The following is an 18,049-nucleotide window of genomic DNA, read 5'->3' as shown; positions in this document are numbered from 1 at the left end:
ACTAGATATTGCAAATAAGGGAAACCATGGGACCTATGTTTCTTTGGGCCTGGCTTACTTCACTTAATATAATTTTTTCCAAGTTTTTCCATTATGAGTACATTTCTTATCACGCATTGTTGTTTCCTCCTTTGTTTCCCTTCCCATCCCTTCCCATTCTCCCTCCCACCCCCACCCCCATGTATAGTCTTAAGTTTTAAGTGTAAAGAAGTTGGGATTGGTAAAAACAAATAAATTTCTGCAATTCAATTATTCTGCAATTCTATACATGGCAGCTTCTAAGTATAAAGCCAGTATAGAATATAATAGGACCAGAAAAATAAAAAATGATCTAAAACTAGTGACTTCCAATACAAGGTGATATATACAAGACAAGTTAGATTAAAATAGTCTTCCAATTACTGTTTTCCATTCCAACCACAATAAGTCTATGGATTATTTGTGTCCAAATGAAATACCTATGAATTTAGATAATCTAGGTTCTTTAGAAAAACAGAAGTGATTACATTTCAATGTGTAAAGAAAGACTTGGAAAAAATTATATTAAGTGAAGTAAGCCAAGGCCAAAGAAACATTGGTCCCATGGTTTCCCTTATTTGCAATATCTAGTATATGTCTGAGTCAAGCAGAAAAGGTCAGATAAGGTGATGTTAGGGAAATGAACCCTAAGATAGGTATTCAAATGTTTTTTTTCTTGCATGTGATTGTTTCTAACGCATTTATAAGATTATTTCTTTGTTGCTTTGTATGTCTCTCCCCCACAGTATAACCCCTGCTTTCACTATATTTGATGTCGGTATAATTTGTGGAGGGGAAGGGGAAAAACAAGTCGTTTAAATAAGGGTACAAGTTGTTATGTTGAAAACGAACTTTACAACTTTGGTGGGGGAGGCAGGGAGGACTGGGTGGGGGAGCTGGGGGAGGATGGGAAGGGGAAACAAAGGAGGAGGCTACAATGCTTGATAAGAATTGTACTCATTATCTTGCCCATGTGATTGTAACCCCTCTGTACAGTATTTTCACAATAAAAAATAAATAAATTTTTTTAAAAAGTAGAATCAGCCATTAAAAAAAGAAAATAAGGGTTAATTCTGATCCTTTATCTCTAGGACTTCACTATTCAATATTAACTTGCTGGAAATATCATTTATGCAAAACATAAGAACACTGACTTCTACAAAGATAGTAGGAAAAGGACCTTTTCCTCCTAATTTCTGGAGTTTTGTTTCAGATGACAAAGAAAGAAATGGTAACAATTATATCACTGTAAATAATTTTCAAATATATGATGCAATGTGATCTTTAAAACAATACTGAATATGATTTAAGTTAGCTAGCACATAGCAAGGACAATTTAGAATAAGAGAAGCATCACTGTAAGATCACTAAAAGTTAGATTGTAACCTTTAGAGATTAAAAAGTATATATGAAGCCAGGTGCCAGTAGCTTACACCTATAGTTCTAGTTACTGAGGAGACTGAGATCTGAGGATTGTGGTTCAAAGCCAGCCTGGACAGGAAAGTCTGTGAGACTTCTCTTCAATTAACCACCAAACACTGGAAAGCTGTGGTTCAAGTGGTAGAGTACTAGCCTTGAGTAAAAAAGAACAGGTAAAAGGCCCAGGCTCTGAGTTCAAGCACCAGAACCAGCAACCCCTCAAAAAAATACATATATATGATTGAAGTCCATTATATATCTCTGTATATAATCAAAAGTACATTATGTATGTATGAAAATAGTATAATGAATGTTAGAGCAATGTAAAAAAAGATAAGGTGAATTTGATCAAAGTACACTATGCATATAGATATATAAATCACAATAATACCCTTCGGACAATTAATTTATCCCACTAAAAATTTTAAAAATAATTAAGATAAGCACTAAATTCTTATTACTAAAACATATAGGACTTATTTGTAAGTAGCAAAGCAAAATACAATTACATTTACTTTTCCTGATATAATTTTTGCTTCTATAAATGCAATTATAGTCTTGTATCTAAACCAATATCAAGTGAGAATATAACTGAAAAAGAATAGGCTGAGGAAAGACAGAAGAAATAAGAAAAAAGCTGGGTCTTCACATATTACTATGAAAATTATAGAAATGGCTGGGCATAGAGACTCATGCCTATAATTTTAGCTATCTGGAAAGCAGAGAATGGAAGGATTACAGATCAAGTCTAGGCAAAAAAATTATTTGACATCCCTATCTCTATGAACAAGCCAGGTATAGTAATGGTTTGTAATCCCAGATATGTAGGAGGTCACTGGTAGGAGGTCTGTAGTCTAAGGCTGTCTAGGCAAAAATGTGAACCTTACTTGAAAGATAAAAGCAAAATGTCAAATAAGATGGGGTTGTGGCTCAAGTAGTAGAGTGCCTGTCTAGCAAGCATAAGGTCAAACCCCAAAAGTACCACACCTCCTTCAAAAGACAAAACAAAACATAGGTCAGGTGCCAAATACTATAATCTTAGCTACTCAGGAGGCTGAGATCTAAAGATCATAGTTCAAAGCCAGCCAGGGCAGGAAAGTTTGTGAGACTCTTATCTCCAATTAGCCACTAAAAAACTGGAAGTGATGCTGTGGCTCAAATTGGTTGAGTGCTAACCTTGAGTACAAAAGCTCAGAAACAGTACCCAAGCCCTGAATTCAACCCTATGACCAACAACAACAACAAATAAAAAACAAAAAGAAAATCACAGGTATAGTCATTTTTCCTGGTAATTGGTACTTCTTGTAGCTGTTTTGTCTTAAATGTTCACTTACTTTGGATTTGTCACTGTTTGATCCTTGATGAATGTAAAATAATTAGAAATGTTTCTATCATAAGGCAGCCATCCATGGGTTCCAATAACATAATTCATACTCACTGTTACCTGAAAAAGAATATTAGCCTTAAATGAAAGATTAAAAGACTAAAACAGTAAAGAATAACCAAATGTTCACAGGATGTTGGCATCTATCATTTGGGGATGCTATGAGGCAATGTAGTTTACATATCAAATTCATTAAATCAAAGAACAACTCAAATAAAAAAAGTTTTATCTTATTGTAAAGAAAAAAGGGTCTTCTTATGGTAACAAAATTTTCCTCACAATTTCTCAAAGTTTATTAGTATCAATTACTTGGTAGTCACAGGAAATTCAATGTCAATTCTTTCCATAGAAATATGACATAAACATTCAGAATTTAGGTCAGTAGAAATTTATGATGAATTGTGAAGGTCTCCATGAAGTCACTGTCATATTTTCTTTTGAAAATAAAAATTAATCTTATTTATTTATTGTGTTTTAAACTCTGGGTCTTGCGTGCTCTTGCTCTCTCTCTCACTTTCTCTCTCTCTCTCTCTTTCTCTCTCTCTCTCTCACACACACACATTTAGCTTCTTTGCTCAAGGCTGTTCTTCTATCACTTAAGCCACATAACCATTTCTAGCTTTTTGGTGGTTAACTGGAGATAGAGTCCAACAGATTTTTCTCCCATTCTGGCTTCCAACCCTGATCCTCAGCTCTCAGGATTACAGGTATGAGCCACCCAGGTTGGGTGAAAGAGCTTTTTACTGCCTTTATTATAAAAGTAACAGCTCAGGAGACTGGGAATGTGGCTCAGTGGTAGAGTGCTTAAGGAGTCTAGCATGCATGAAGCCCTGGGTTCAAATCCTCAGTACCACAGAAAAAGCCAGAAGTGGTGCTGTGGCTAGCCTTGACCACAGAGAGGCTCAGGAACAGTGCCCAGGCCCTGAGTTCAAGCCCCAGGACTGGCCAAAAAAAATTTAAAAAAAAATTTAAAAAAGTAACAGTTTAGTCACCCACTTCTTAATTCAGGTAACTTAAAATAATACAGGTATTAAAATTAAAAATCATAAGCATTCCAACATTGGAAATCTCCTATTATAATTTCTTCTATCTAGGAATTAAAATACTGGGAAGGTGGCTCAGTGGTAGAGCGCTTGCCTTGCATGCCTGAGGCCCTGGGTTCGATTCCTAGCACCACATAAGCAAAAAGAAAAAAAGCCGGAAGTGACGCTGTGGCTCAAGTGGTAGAGTGCTAGCCTTGAGCTGAAGAGCTGAGGGACAGTGCCCAGGCCCAGAGTTTAGGCCCCACAACTGGATCAAAAAAAAAAAAGAAAATAGATCTTTTTCTGGAATCTCTACTGTTTACTCTACCATATAACATATTACAGTTTTACGAGGACTTTGTGACAAAATTAGAATATAACTGGTTCATTTGCCATGGCTCTAGCTCTATGGTTTGAAGAAAGTTATTTCTCTTATGTTTCAATGTCTTATCTATATAAAGGAAATAATAGTAGTGCCTATCTCACAGGACTGCTAGTTGTATTAATATTATAAAGTCCATGAAAAATACTCAGTAAACTGCCTTGGATTTGTGCCTTAACAAATTCTGTGTTATTTCTAATAATCAATATTAGAGTGATAAAATAGTTTATGTTTTGGCGATACTGGAATTTGAATTCAGGGCCTCAAAATTCATAGGCTTTGTCATTTGAGCCACATCCTAATCTAATTTTGCTTGTAGTTATTTTTCAGATAGGGTTGTGTACATTTTTGCCTAGGTAGGCCTCACACCATGATCCTCCACTACCTATGGCCTCGGGCATATCTGCAGTCACAGGCTACAACTGCCCATGCCTGGCTTACTGATTGAGAAAATGAGATCTTGCCAACTTTTTTGTGTGAGTAGGCCTTGAATTGTGATCCTTCAGATCTCTGCTTCCATAGTAATTGGGGTTACGGGCATGAGCTACAGTACTCAGCCTTAAAATAAATTTTAATAGAAGATGTTAGCCCCTATTTCCCTATTTTCCTTGTATAAAATGTCTTGGTTATTTTCATATATTCCTTCCTCCATATATACTTTAGTACATTAACTACTTAAAAGTTCCATAAAAACAAATAATATTTTTGTACTTCATCAAGGTCTATAAACATTTCTGGTATTCTTTTTTTTGATCTGTTATAATGGATACAGACATGACAGTATGAAAAAGGAATAAATCAACTTACCAGTAACTCAGGGCTGCCTTGAGACATAAAAGAACGAGACTGATTTTTGGGGACAATGGCCTTTAATAGTGGAATACCATCACTAATGCCCTATAAAGTAAAAGATATTAAATGGTTGGTTCTTTAGGTACAAATTGCTTAAACATTCCTATTTAAACAATGAAATTGCTGTGGTATAGTATTTTTATTCTACCAAAACATACAAATCATTTAACTTAAAATGTAGGAAAGGAACTATAAACCATGTTTAGATGGCATACTAGAACCTTCTGAAAACCATCACCTATTTTTTTTTTGTCAGTTGTGGGGCTTGAACTCTGGGCCTGGGCACTGTTCTTCAGCTCTTCAGCTCAAGGCAAGCACTCTACTGCTTGAGCCACAGCACCACTTCCGGTTTTCTGGTGGTTAATTGGAGATAAGAGTCTCAAGGCTGGCTTTGAACCGTGATCCTTCAGATCTCAGCCTCCTCAGTAGCTAGGATTATAGGCGTTAGTGTTAGAGAGAAAGAGAGAGAGAGAGAGACAGAGAGACAGAGAGACAGAGAGAGTGTGTGTGTGTGTGTATGTGTGTGTGTGTGTGTTAGGGCTTGAGCAAGTTAATAGTTATTCTTTATAGGAAAAATCTTTGAGGCTTAACATTTAAAAATAAATCTATTTCATTAATTGAGGTACTTTCCTGAATGTTACAATAATACTAGGAGAAAATAAAAAGTTTTCAAGAAACATCAACCATCATCTTATTATAATGTGAAATAGAAACATAATTTGAACTTAGTTCCTTGATATGACAATATTTCAGAAAGAGAACCTAACATTTATTAGAAAATTATTATCATTGTATATGTATGCTGTACCAAGTATTATTTTATGAGCTTTATAATGCAAAACAATAATTATATAGTTATAATTACATAATAATTTAAAAATTAATTCTACTTTATAAATTCATAGTAAGTTAGTGTTTATATTTGATCTTTACATTGATATTTAAAAAATGGTTTGCAGTCATGCCAGTAACTAATTCTTTTTTATTTATTGTAAAGATACTATACAGAGGGTTACAGTTACATGAGTGAGGTAATGACTACACTTCCTCTTGAACATTGTTACCCCTCCATTGTTTTCCCCCTACCATCCCCTCCCTCCCTCCCTTCCCCGAGGTTCTTTTTTTATTTTTTGATTGTGATTAAGTGATTACATAATTTCCGGAAATTCACAGTATTGTGGAATAATGATGCTCATTTAAAGTCACAAGTTCATTCTAACTTTTCTTGAGCAAATTGTCTATCACAGTCTGTAATATATAACGGTGCTCACATGTTATATACCATATATGTGATCAGCAGCATGGGGATATTTAGTAGTGGTTCAACCAGATGAGCGGGAGTTCTTTGTTTCTTAAGTCCTGTTAGTTTTGTCATATCACCTAACATTTTGGATTTAGCATTCACTTACCAGGGAGACCATGTACCGTTTGTCTCTTCGTTCTTGGTTTACCTCGCTCAACATGATTCCTTCTAGCTCCATCCATTTCCTTGCAAATGCCATTATTTTGTCATTTCTAATGGCTGCATAATATTCCATTGTGTATAGATACCACAATTTTTGGATCCATTCATCTGTGGTGGGCATCTAGGTTGTTTCCATATCCTAGCTATTGCGAACAGTGCTGCAATAAACATGGAGGTGCACGTGTCCTTGTATATTGGTTCCTGTTGTTCAGGGTAGATGCCTAGAAGTGGTATGACTGGGTCGTAAGGGAGGTCAATCTTTAGCTTTCTAAGGACCCTCCAGACTGCTTTCCAAAGTGGTTGTATAAGTGTACATTCCCACCAGCAGTGTAATAGGGTTCCTCTTTCTCCACATCCCCTCCAGCATTTGTTGTTGGCTGATTTGTGGATGTGGGACATTCTGACTGGGGTAAGGTGGTATCTCAGGGTTGTCTTTATTTGCATTTCCTTCACCACCAGGGATGATGAACATTTCCTCATGTGTTTCTTTGCCATTTTTATTTCTTCATTTGAGAAGTCCCTCTTTAGTTCCCTTGCCCATTTAGTAATTGGTTTGTTAGGTTTGGGAGGGATTAGTTTCTTGAGTTCCCTGTATATACAGGATGTTAACCCCTTGTCTGATATATTGCTGGTAAATATTTTTTCCCAATTAGTTGGTTGTCTTTCTAGCTTGGTTGCGATAGCTTTAGCTGTGCAGAAGCTTTTTATTTTAAGGTAGTCCCATTTGTCGAGTCTCTCTCCAACTTGTTGTGACCCTGGGACTCTGTTCAGGAAGTTCCTTCCTGTGCCTATTAGTTCAAGTGTCTCTCCTACTCTGTCCTGCAGTAGTTTCAGAGATTCAGGTTTAATGTTAAGGTCTTTAATCCATTTTGAGTTGATGTTGGTGCATGGTGATAGGCTGGGGTCCACTTTTAGTCTTCTGCATGTGGCTGCCCAGTTTTCCCAGCACCAGCGGTTGAAGAGGCTGTGTTTCTTCCATTGTATGTCTTTGGCTCCTTTGTCGAATATCAGCTGGCTGTAGGCCTGTGGATTTTTTTCTGGATCTTCTATTCTGTTCCATTGGTCTTTGGGTCTGTTTTTGTGCCAGTACCATGCTGTCTTTGTTATTATAGCTCTGTAGTAGAGTTTGAAGTTCGGCATGGATAGCCCTCCCATATTGTCTTTATCCCCTAGAATTGTTTTGGCTATTCTAGGTCTTTTGTTTTTCCATATGAATTTTTGGACTGTTTTCTATATTTCAGTGATGTACGTCATTGGTATTTTAATAGGAATTGCGTTGAATTTGTATATTAGTTTTGGAAGTATTACCATCTTTACTATATTAAGTCGGCCTATCCAGGAGCATGGGAGGTCTTTCCATTTCCTAGTGTCTTCTGCAATTTCTTTCTTTAGCTTTTTATAGTTCTCATTAAATAGTTCTTTTACATCTTTGGTTAGGTTAATTCCTAAATATTTTATTTTTTGGGAGGTTATTGTGAATGGTGTTGCTCCCTTTATTTTCCTCTCTTCCTGTACATTATCAGTGTATAGGAAGGCAACTGATTTTTGTGGGTTTATTTTGTATCCTGCTATTTTGCCGAAGTGATTTATGATTTCTAAGAGTTTGGGGATGGAGTTTTTGGGATCGTGGAGGTATAGTATCATGTCGTCTGCAAACAGGCATAGTTTAACTTCTTCTTTCCCTATGCGGATCCTTTTAACAGTAACTAATTCTTATAGCCCTACCTACTCAGGAGGCTGAGATCTGAGAATTTCAGTTTGAAGCCAATCTGAGTAGAAAAATGCATGATATTCTTACTTCTAATAAACCAGCAACTGGAGACATAGCTAAAGTGGTAAAGCACCAACTGTGCGCTTAAGTTAAGCAAGAGCTTAACTGAGCTAAAGTCCCAGTACCAGGGGAAAAAGAATAACTTTCAGTTAAGCAAGGCTAAATAGTATCTTAAAAAATCCATTTATTAGGCCCTTGCTTTTACTACTACCTCCATATTCTTCAGCATAGCACTAGGAAGTGACAATTTACAGAGGGCCCTCCTTTTCACGTACATATTGAAAAATGCTTCTTAGATGATAAAATGGGAATTACAAGCTACTAGCACCCAAAGGCATCTACTGTGTTCTCTGTCCTACTGTGTTCTCTGTCCTGCTCCAGATACTGCTCTGGGGGAAAGCTACCAGAAGACTTGACACATACAGAAAAGAATAAATGTGTCACTACACCTGCAGAAAACTCAGAATAAACTATTATATAAAAATGCTGTCACAAATGATAGACATCATGGAAATAGCTTTATCAACATCATACAATAAACATAATATTGCATATTCATCAAATTATGGGTAAAATAGGATTTTGTGGGGGGGTTTTGTGTGTGTATGCTGGTACTAGGGCTTTAACCTAGGGCCTGAACTCTCATTTTGCTTTTTCCAATCAAGCCTGCTGCCCTACCACTTGAGCCATACCTCCATTTCTAGCTTTTGGGTCATTAATTGGGGATAAAAGTCTCAAGGACTTTTCTGCCTGGGTTAGTTTTGAACCATAATCCTTAGATCTCAGCCTCCTGAGATCTAGGATTACAGATGTTATCTATTTACTTGTACATAACTCAAATAGGATTTTATGGCATAAATTTAGTCCCCTGGAACAGATGACACTGTATAAAAGGAAATGTACTTATTACCTGATATATGAAAAGGTAACCCCTCTGTATATCACCTCTATAATAACAACAAAGTAAATTAATAAAAATTAAAATATTGTCCCTAGGATGTCTTTTAGGTGGTCGGTAAGCTAAGAATAAACTTAAAATATTTTTAGACAGTTAACTTCAAGTGGTTAACAACTTTGCTAACATCACAATTAAATGTATTTCCTAATCTTTTTTTTTTTGTCAGTATTTGGGCTTGAACTCAGGGTTTAGTTGCTGTCTCAGCTTTTTTGATCAAGGCTAGTGCTCTACCACTTTAAGCCACAGCTTCTCAACCTATTTACTGGTGGTTTAATTTGAGTCTCACAGACTTTTCCTCTGCCCAGGCTGGCTTTGAACCATGATCCTCAAATCTCAGCCTCCTGAGTAGCTAGGATTACAAAAGCATGAGCCACCAGCACCCAGCTTCTAATGCTTTTATGTAAAAAAAAACTGAATGTAGCAAATTTTCAATCCCAACACAGAAATATATGAAATAAAAACAGTCTAATATATGACAAACAATGTATATTCTGGTTCACTGAAAGATTTGCTTTGCTGTATAATTTTAACATAAGAATAAACTTTCAGCTGGGTGCTGGTGGCTTACATCCTAGCTACTCAGGAGGCTGAGATCTGAGGATCATGGTTCAAAGCCAGTCCGGGCAAGGAAAGTCCGTTAGTCTCTTACCTCCAATAAACTAGAAAACAGGAAGTAGTGCTGTGGCTCAAGCAGTAGAGGGCTCACCTTGAGCTGAAGAGCTAAGGGATAGCGCCCAAGCCTAGAGCTCAAGCCCTATGACCGACCAAAAAAATAAATAAATAAAAATAAAATAATAAAAAAAATAAAGGGGCTGGGGTTTTAGCCCAGCGGAAGGGCGCCTGCCTGGCGCGCGCAAGGCCCTGGGTTCAGTCCTCAGCCCTGGGGAAAAAAAAGACATATAAAGCTACAAAAGACCAAAAAAAAAAAAAAACACAACACAAGGCAATGGAGCACACACAACCAAAAAATAAATAAATAAATAAAAATAAAGTTTCATTTAGCAATCAGTGCTCTATTGAATCTGGCAATAAAATTCAAGCTAAGTTGTAATTTTAATATGCTTGCTTTTTAGTGAATGTGCAGATAATTGGCAAATTTTCCATTCAATGAACTTTCTTATATAGGTGGGAATAGAGAATTAAATGTGACAAACAACATAGAAAATCTGTTCCTGAATCACATTAGTATGTATTTAAACTTGTACTATATAATAATTTTCCTAGTGGAGCTCACTTCTTCAGAGTATTTCTTTTATTATCACCTTCTTATGGATATAACTGATGTTTTTGGTTTGTCTATTTGAAGAAATGCTCTGACATCTAGATGAGTATAAAGCTCTAGATACCTGATGAAGTTGTAAATGAATTAATTCAGATCTGTACTTTATTAAAATCTGTATCAAAATGATCACGAAATGTTTTCAGGCCATAGCAGGATATTGTTTAAGTGTTAATATAGTTTACCAAACTCTGTATATTTCTTGAAGACACACCATTTAGCCTCTGCAGATACCCAAACTTTATAAACCTGGCAAGGGATGTGTCACTCAGATGAAGAAAAGAACACTTTGGCATGACATGAACTATAAGTGTCAAGTTATCTCTCAGAGAGAGTGAATCTCTCCTTTTCTATTCAATGTTCATCACATCAGGGTATTCTCATACTTGGGCAGTTTTCTTCGTAGTCCATGGTATAATCACTGCATTTAAAGCCTTAAAAGGACACCAATAAATGATTCAAAAGAAATAATGAGTATAATTAACCAACCAAAAATATTAAATAGACTGAAGTAGTGTTCAAATTGTTCATGCAAACTTCAGGGATCCAATTCTGTGTCTGGTGAATGCAAGTACCACCATAGCTATACCATACTTGCTACAAGCCATGTGGTACTACCTTGACTTAAGGTTTTATCTTCACTGTTTTTATTTTGTCTCTTAGAAGAGTTAATATTATATCATAACAAAAATCATAAGTACAAACTAGGTGCCAGTGGCGGACACTTGTAATTCTATCTATTCAGGGGGCTGAGATCCAAGGATCATGGTTTGGAGCCAGCCTAGACAGTAAAATCTGTAAAACTCTTATCTCCAATTAATTACTGAAAAGTCCAAAGTGGAGCTGTGGCTCAAGTGGTAAAGCACTAGCCTTGAATAGTAAAGCTCAGGGACAGCATCTAGACTCTGAATTCAGGCCGTAGGACCAGTATAACTACACATTAAAAAACCCTAAGTAAATATGCATTTAAAATTACTCTGAGCTATTCATAATATTTTACTATGTATATTTAAACATTTAAACCTTTAAAATTGAAAGATGCTCTTTCAATTACAGTATTACTTACTCATTTTACTTGATCATCCTTCTAACACTATTAACAATCTAATTTGTTGAGACATGTTTTATAGGTGAACAGAAATTATAATTAAGAACTGAAGTATTAACTCCCTTTATATATTATCTCAATTGTCACATAAAGTATTTTGGGTCAAATTACTCATTCTTCATCAGGAAAACATGCAGTAGAAGAAAGACAAAAGGAACAGTTCAGACTACCACTCAGTGGCAAACAAAACCTTTCAGTAGAAATAATTTTAAAACTTCAAATAGATCATTATAATTTGTCATTTTCATACTATACTTCCCATCCATTAAAGAATCAAATAAGCTTTTCAGGTGCATTGAATTTAGGAGAAAAATTCTTTGCTATTATCAAGTTGGATATTACCTCTATAAAAAATGACTTGAGTTCAGGGAGATGTTGAAATAGGTTGAGAGTTGATGTGTCTGTCTTGGTCTGCTTCTGTATTGCTTCTTCTGCTGATAATCTAGGAGGATGTGGTTCCTTCACAGTAAAATAAAAATTCCGTAATTACAATAAAAATGTTTTATACTTCATTCCTTCACATATACTGTAAACAACTCTAGTCCTTGGCTTAGCCTATTTCTCTGCAGCAAATTACTTCTTTTCTATAAAAAAAGATTCTACTTTTAGAATTTGAAACCTAGAATTAATCATCTTTATTAGCACTATTTTTACCACTTTCCTTATTAATTTAGTACTCATTTAGTTGTTTATGATCTGTCTTTCCAATCTAGGATATATGCATGTTAAAGTCAGACATAAGTCTTATTTTTTAATTACTGTATATCTAGAATATCTCAAACATGGTAGGTAGCTTATTCCTAGCTATTTTCTTTTGGAGGCTATTGTAAATGGAATTTTTTCTGATTTTTTGTTATAAAAATGATGTACAGAGGGGTTATAGTTACATAAGTCAGGTAATGAGTACATTTCTTTTTGAACAGTGTCATCCTTCCCTCATTTTTGTCTGTAGTTTTTCCCCTCTCAACTCTCCTTCTTCTCCCCAAATTGTATAGCTCATTTACAACACAGGGTCCAGTGAGTGTTACTGAAGTGGTCCACCCTTTTGTCCCATCATTTCTGTGCTTCCCCTCCCCTCCCCAAACCAAATAAACATATAAAAGACAAAGGCCTGATTTCTTTCTCAGCTTCTTCATTGTTGGTATATAGAAAAGCTAATGATTTCTGCATGTGAATTTTATAACTTGCTACTTGGCCAAGTGTTCACCAGATCTAGGAGTTTTTTTGTGGAGCCTTTGGGCTTTTTTAAGCCTTTGAAATATTTTAAGGATACAATTATATCATGTATAAATAAGGATAATTTTATTTGTTCCCTTACTATTTATGTCTCTCACTTTTTTCTCTTCCTTTACTGTTTATGTTTCTTTCACTATTTTTCTCTTGCCTTATTACTCTGGCTATAAACTCCAGCACTATATTGAATAGACACCCTTGACTATATCACTCTTTGCTTTTACAATTTCTGTTTTGAGTATTCTGCTCTGATTCTGATGGGTTTGCTATTAGATGTGATTTTTCAGTTCTCTCACAGCTTTTAATACTCTTGCTTGGGTCTATAAACTATGACTAGGGTATTTATTTTTTGCTATTTCCAAGTTAGTATTCTAGATTTCCTGCAGTGGGATGACCTTCTTTTTCAGGATTAGGGAGGTTGCTATTATTAAATAAAATAACTACTTGTAACTCTCTTCCTTCTGCTATATCTATTATTTGTAGGTTTGGTGTTTTGATGCTTCTCAGAAGTCTTTCAGTTTTCATCTGCACTTCCTTAGTTAAAAAAATTTTTTTTTTAACTGTAGGGTTAGCTTCTGAAGGAGACCAATGTATTTCTATGTTGGGGTTTACTAAGTTTTTGGTTTAAGATTTCAATCTTCTGGGTGCTTTCAGTTGTTGTCTTTACAATGTTTAAATAAGACTGACTAGTGGCTGGGTTGTGGTATATGTATATTTGCAAGCACAGGGCTCATGATGCCATGGGAAAAGGAAGCATAGCTGCAGAAACAGTCCCGAGGTCACGACAATCCCTAATAAATGCCACTCACTACTATTGCACTAGTATCTTTAGAGAAATATAGGAGCAAGATGATTATTTGCCCTTCCTTAGTAATGCTGCTGGTGGGAAGGAGATTCAGGGACTGATGTAAATATATAAGGTACCTAATGTCCTAAGGCATGAAGAAGTAGTGGCAAAGGTTAATAGATAGATTAATGAGAAAGTTAAATGGTATAGGTAGAAAATAACTAATATTAGATCAAGGAAGAAAGGAGAAAGAGAAAACAAACAAGATGACCTATGAATTTAATAACCTAGTAAAAGTATAGGTAAAAAAGAAGGATTACAAAAGAAAGAGATCAAAATATGAGTGAAACCATGGGACCTATGTTTCTTTGGGCCTGGCTTACTTCACTTAATATAATTTTTTCCAAGCCTTTCCATTTCCTAACAAATGGGGCAATGTCATTCTTTCTGATGGAGGCATAGAATTCCATTGTGTATATATACCACATTTTCTTGATCCATTCATCTACCGAGGGGCATCTGGGTTGGTTCCATATCTTAGCTATAGTAAATAGTGCTGCAATAAACATAGTCATGTTATAGCTGTAGTGTGGTCTTGTTTGTAAACATTAGGGTAAATGCCCAAAAGTGGGATTGCTGGGTCATAGGGGAGCTCTATGTGGAGTCTTTTGAGGAACCTGCATACTGCTTTCCAAAGTGGTTGAACAAGTTTACATTCCCACCAACAATGCAGTAAGGTTCCCTTCTGTCCACATCCCCTCCAGAATCTATTGTTTTTAGAGTTCTTGATTCTAGCCATTTTAACTGGAGTGAGGTAGTATCTCAATGTAGTTTTGATTTGCATTTCTTTTATGGCTAGGGAGGTTGAGCATTTCTTCATGTGTCTATTGGCCATCCTTCTTTCCTCTTCAGAGAAGTTTCTCTTTATGTCTTTAGCCCACTTATTTATTGGGCAGTTGTTTCTCTGAGGATTATTTGCAATATCTAGTATATGTCTGAGTCAAGCAGAAAAGGTCAGATAAGGTGATGTTAGGGAAATGAACCCTAAGATAGGTATTCAAATGTTTTTTTCTTTCATGTGATTGCTTCTAACATATTTATAAGATGATTTCTTTGTTGCTTTGTATGTCCCTCCCCCACAGTATAACCCCTGCTTTCACTGTATTTGATGTCGGTATAATTTGTGGAGGGGAAGGGGAAAAACAAATTGTTTAAATAGGGATACAGGTGGATCCATTGCAACAATGAGGTGTACAAGTCGTTATGTCGAAAACGAACTTTACAACTTTGGTGGTGGTGGGGAAGTGGGGAGGATTGGGTGGGGGGTGGGGGGAGGATGGGAAGGTATGGGAAGGGGAAACAGAGGAGGCTACAATGCTTGATAAGAAATGTACTCATTATCTTGCCCATGTAATTGTAAACCCTCTGTACAGTATTTTCACAATAAAAAAAATATGAGTGAAAAGCTCATATTCTGATTGCAGATGGAAGGAAATTATAAATGGTGATGGGTGACAGAAGAAAGAAGGAGATGATATACTTTAAGATTAAATCAAGTTTTTTAAAGAAATGGGAGGAAGATCAAAACTAAAAAGAAAATGGTTAGAATGAACTTGTGACTTTAAATGAGCATTATTATTCCACAATACTGTGAAATTTGGGAAATTATGTAATCACTTAATCACAGTTAAAAAAAAAGAACCTCGGGGAAGGTAGGGAGGGAAGGGATGGTAGGGGGGAAAACAATGGAGGGAGTAACAATGCTCAATAGGAAGTGTACTCATTACCTTACTCAAGTAACTGTAACCCTCTGTATAGTATCTTTACAATTAAAAATTAAAAAAAAGAAAAAAAAGAAAAGAAAACAGGCACTGGTGGCAAACACCTGTAATCTTAGCTACTCAGGAAGTTGAGATCTGAGGATCACAGTTCAAAGTCAGTCTGGGCAGAAAAATCCGTGAGACTCTTATCTCCAATAAACTACTCAGAAAAATCTGGAAGTGGCGCTGTGGCTCAAGTGCTAGAGTGCTCACCTTGAGCACAAAGAGGCTCAAGGACAGTACCCAGGTCCTGAGTTCAAGCACCAGGACTGGCAAAAAAAAAAAAAAAGAGCTGGGCACCAGTGGCTCATGCCTATAATCCTAACTACTTAGGAGGCTGAAATCTGAGGATCGTGGTTCAAAGCCAGTTGGGGAAGAAAAGTCAGTGAGTATTTTATCTCCAATTTAACTAACAAAAAAGCCAGAAATGGAACTGTGGCTTAAGAGGTAGAGCCCTAGCCTTGAACAGAAAAGGTAAAGGACAGTGCATAGGCCCTAAGTTCAAGCCCCAGGATTGGTACAAAAAAATACAAATAAAATAAAAAATAGCAAACAGGTTTAAAAAATCAGCATTTTCAACTGCTCTCCAATGCAGCTGTTTTGTTTAACCCTCTCATAGCCTAAGTCCAATAGATGGCAGCCTAGTTGGAGACTTGACTCTAGGATAATGGCTAGCTTAGGGCCTGCTTCCCAGCATGGTGGGGTGGGGATTGAAGAATATCTCCAATGAAATTTTCTGGACTATGGACATTAACTACCTCATCCTACTCACTTCCTTTTTACATTGTGGAATCTTCTGTCTCCCTAGTCCTTGACAACTATTACTGTTCTTTGCATCAGCAAGGGGGTTTTCCTGGATCAGAGGCTGACATTTCTGGGCTCTGTCCAGACTTGATTTCCTAGATGGAACTGTTGCTGGTGGTGGTTCTCAGTCAAACCTCAGAGCTCATGTTTGTCTTGAAGAGGTTTCTATGGTGCAGTTGGTGTGGGTGGGCTGGCTGTGTACAGTGTCTCTACCACCGTGAAAGGCTTCTGTGCCTTGGCATTAGCACGAGGGTATGCTGATCCACTTTCAGCCATAGCTGTGGGAGAAAGCTTATGAGATATTGATGGGCTCTAAAGTACTTTGTCACCAGCATTAACTTCTTTAGCAGTTCTATAAAGCAGACTGACAAAGGAAAATGCCAGATGATATTACTCAGCCTCCATCTTGCCAGGAATTCCCCATGGATAGTTATATATTCATTTTCTTTGTATATAGAGACATGTAGAAGACTCTGGAATTACAGTATTTCCAAGCTTCTGAGGTATCCTGGTATGCTCCCTAGGAATTCCCAACAGTGGCTAGAATCCTGAGAAGAGACAGTGGTTGAGAAAGTTGCTCTTTATTCCTAGGTATTTTATTTATTTTAGCTTGACGCTACTCTGAATGGGACTGTTTGCCTGATTTCCTTCTCAGCATGTTCTTCATTGGTATATAGAAAAGTTACTGGTTTTAGTCTACTTGAAGTTTTAAATGTGTCAGATACTTGAATTTTCTAAGATCTGGACAATTTTATGCTATAATTTCATTTAGTTTTCTATGAATTTACTCTGTTTATTGACTGCACCTTTTACATCCTTACTTGCAATGTTGGGTATCTTAGTTATCTCTCAGAGGTCTTGAATGTTGTGATCATAATTGCCTTTTTTTTTTTGGTCATGGGCTTGAACTCTGGGCCTAGGCACTGTCCCCCTCAGCTCTTTGGCTCAAGGGCTAGCGCTCTACCACTTGAGCCACAGTGCCACTTCCAGTTTTTCTGGTGGTTAATTGGAGAGAAGAGTCTCACGGATTTTCCTTCCTGGGCTGGCTTTGCACCGTGATACTCAGATCTCGGCCTCCTGAGTAGCTAGGATTATAGGAATGAGCCACTGGTGATGGCTAATGAAGCAATCAGTTACTTTAGTGGGGTAATGGGGCTTGAACTCTGGGCCTGGGCACTGTCTCTCAGCTCTTCAGCTCAAGGTGAGTGCTCTACCACTTGAGCCATAGCTCCACTTTATAACTGCTTTAAAAAAATAAAAATTACTGCCATCTAAATGTATTTTTTCCTCAATTTTATCTTCAATTACTGATATTCCTTCTTCTACCTGGTTTAGTCTATTGAAAGTTTTCTATTTAGTTTCCAGTTTTTTTATGTTTAACTGAGGATAAGAGTCTCATGAACTTTCCTGCTCAGGCTGGCTTTGAACCATGATCCTCAGATCTCAGCCTCTTAAGTAGGTAGGATTATAGGCATGAGCCACTGGCATCCAGCTGGATTTCTTAAGTTGTTATATTTATCACCCAGGCATTGAATTGACATCTTTACTTCATTGATTTGTTATTTGAACCCTCTTTGATGTTATTGATCATTTTTAAAAAGACAAATTCTTGGGCTGGGAAGGTGGCTCAGTGGTAGAGTGCTTGCCTTGTATGCATGAGGCCCTGGGTTTGATTCCTCAGCACCACATAAGCAAAAAGAAAAAAGCTGGAAGTGGCGCTGTGGCTCTAGTGGTAGAGCACTAGCCT

The 18,049-nt window shown here is 36.7% G+C and overlaps 1 protein-coding gene across 1 annotated transcript in view; it reads right to left on the bottom strand.

Moving 5' to 3' along the window:
- Nbeal1 (neurobeachin-like 1) overlaps positions 1-18,049 on the bottom strand; it is a 209,214-nt gene that overhangs the window by 13,278 nt on the left and 177,887 nt on the right. Inside the window, exons 45-47 of the mRNA XM_013015843.1 lie at positions 12,001-12,117; positions 5,033-5,122; positions 2,772-2,881 (exon numbers count right to left, since the gene is read on the bottom strand). Coding sequence (XP_012871297.1) covers positions 2,772-2,881; positions 5,033-5,122; positions 12,001-12,117 — 317 coding nt within the window. The remainder of the gene's footprint in view (positions 1-2,771; positions 2,882-5,032; positions 5,123-12,000; positions 12,118-18,049) is intronic.

The sequence above is a fragment of the Dipodomys ordii genome, unplaced genomic scaffold (assembly GCF_000151885.1).
Source record: "Dipodomys ordii isolate 6190 unplaced genomic scaffold, Dord_2.0 Scaffold1, whole genome shotgun sequence".
In the NCBI taxonomy this organism is placed as follows: Eukaryota; Metazoa; Chordata; class Mammalia; order Rodentia; family Heteromyidae; genus Dipodomys; species Dipodomys ordii.
The sequence above is the reverse complement of the archived record's forward strand: the minus strand, read 5'-3'. Positions and strand labels throughout refer to the sequence as shown.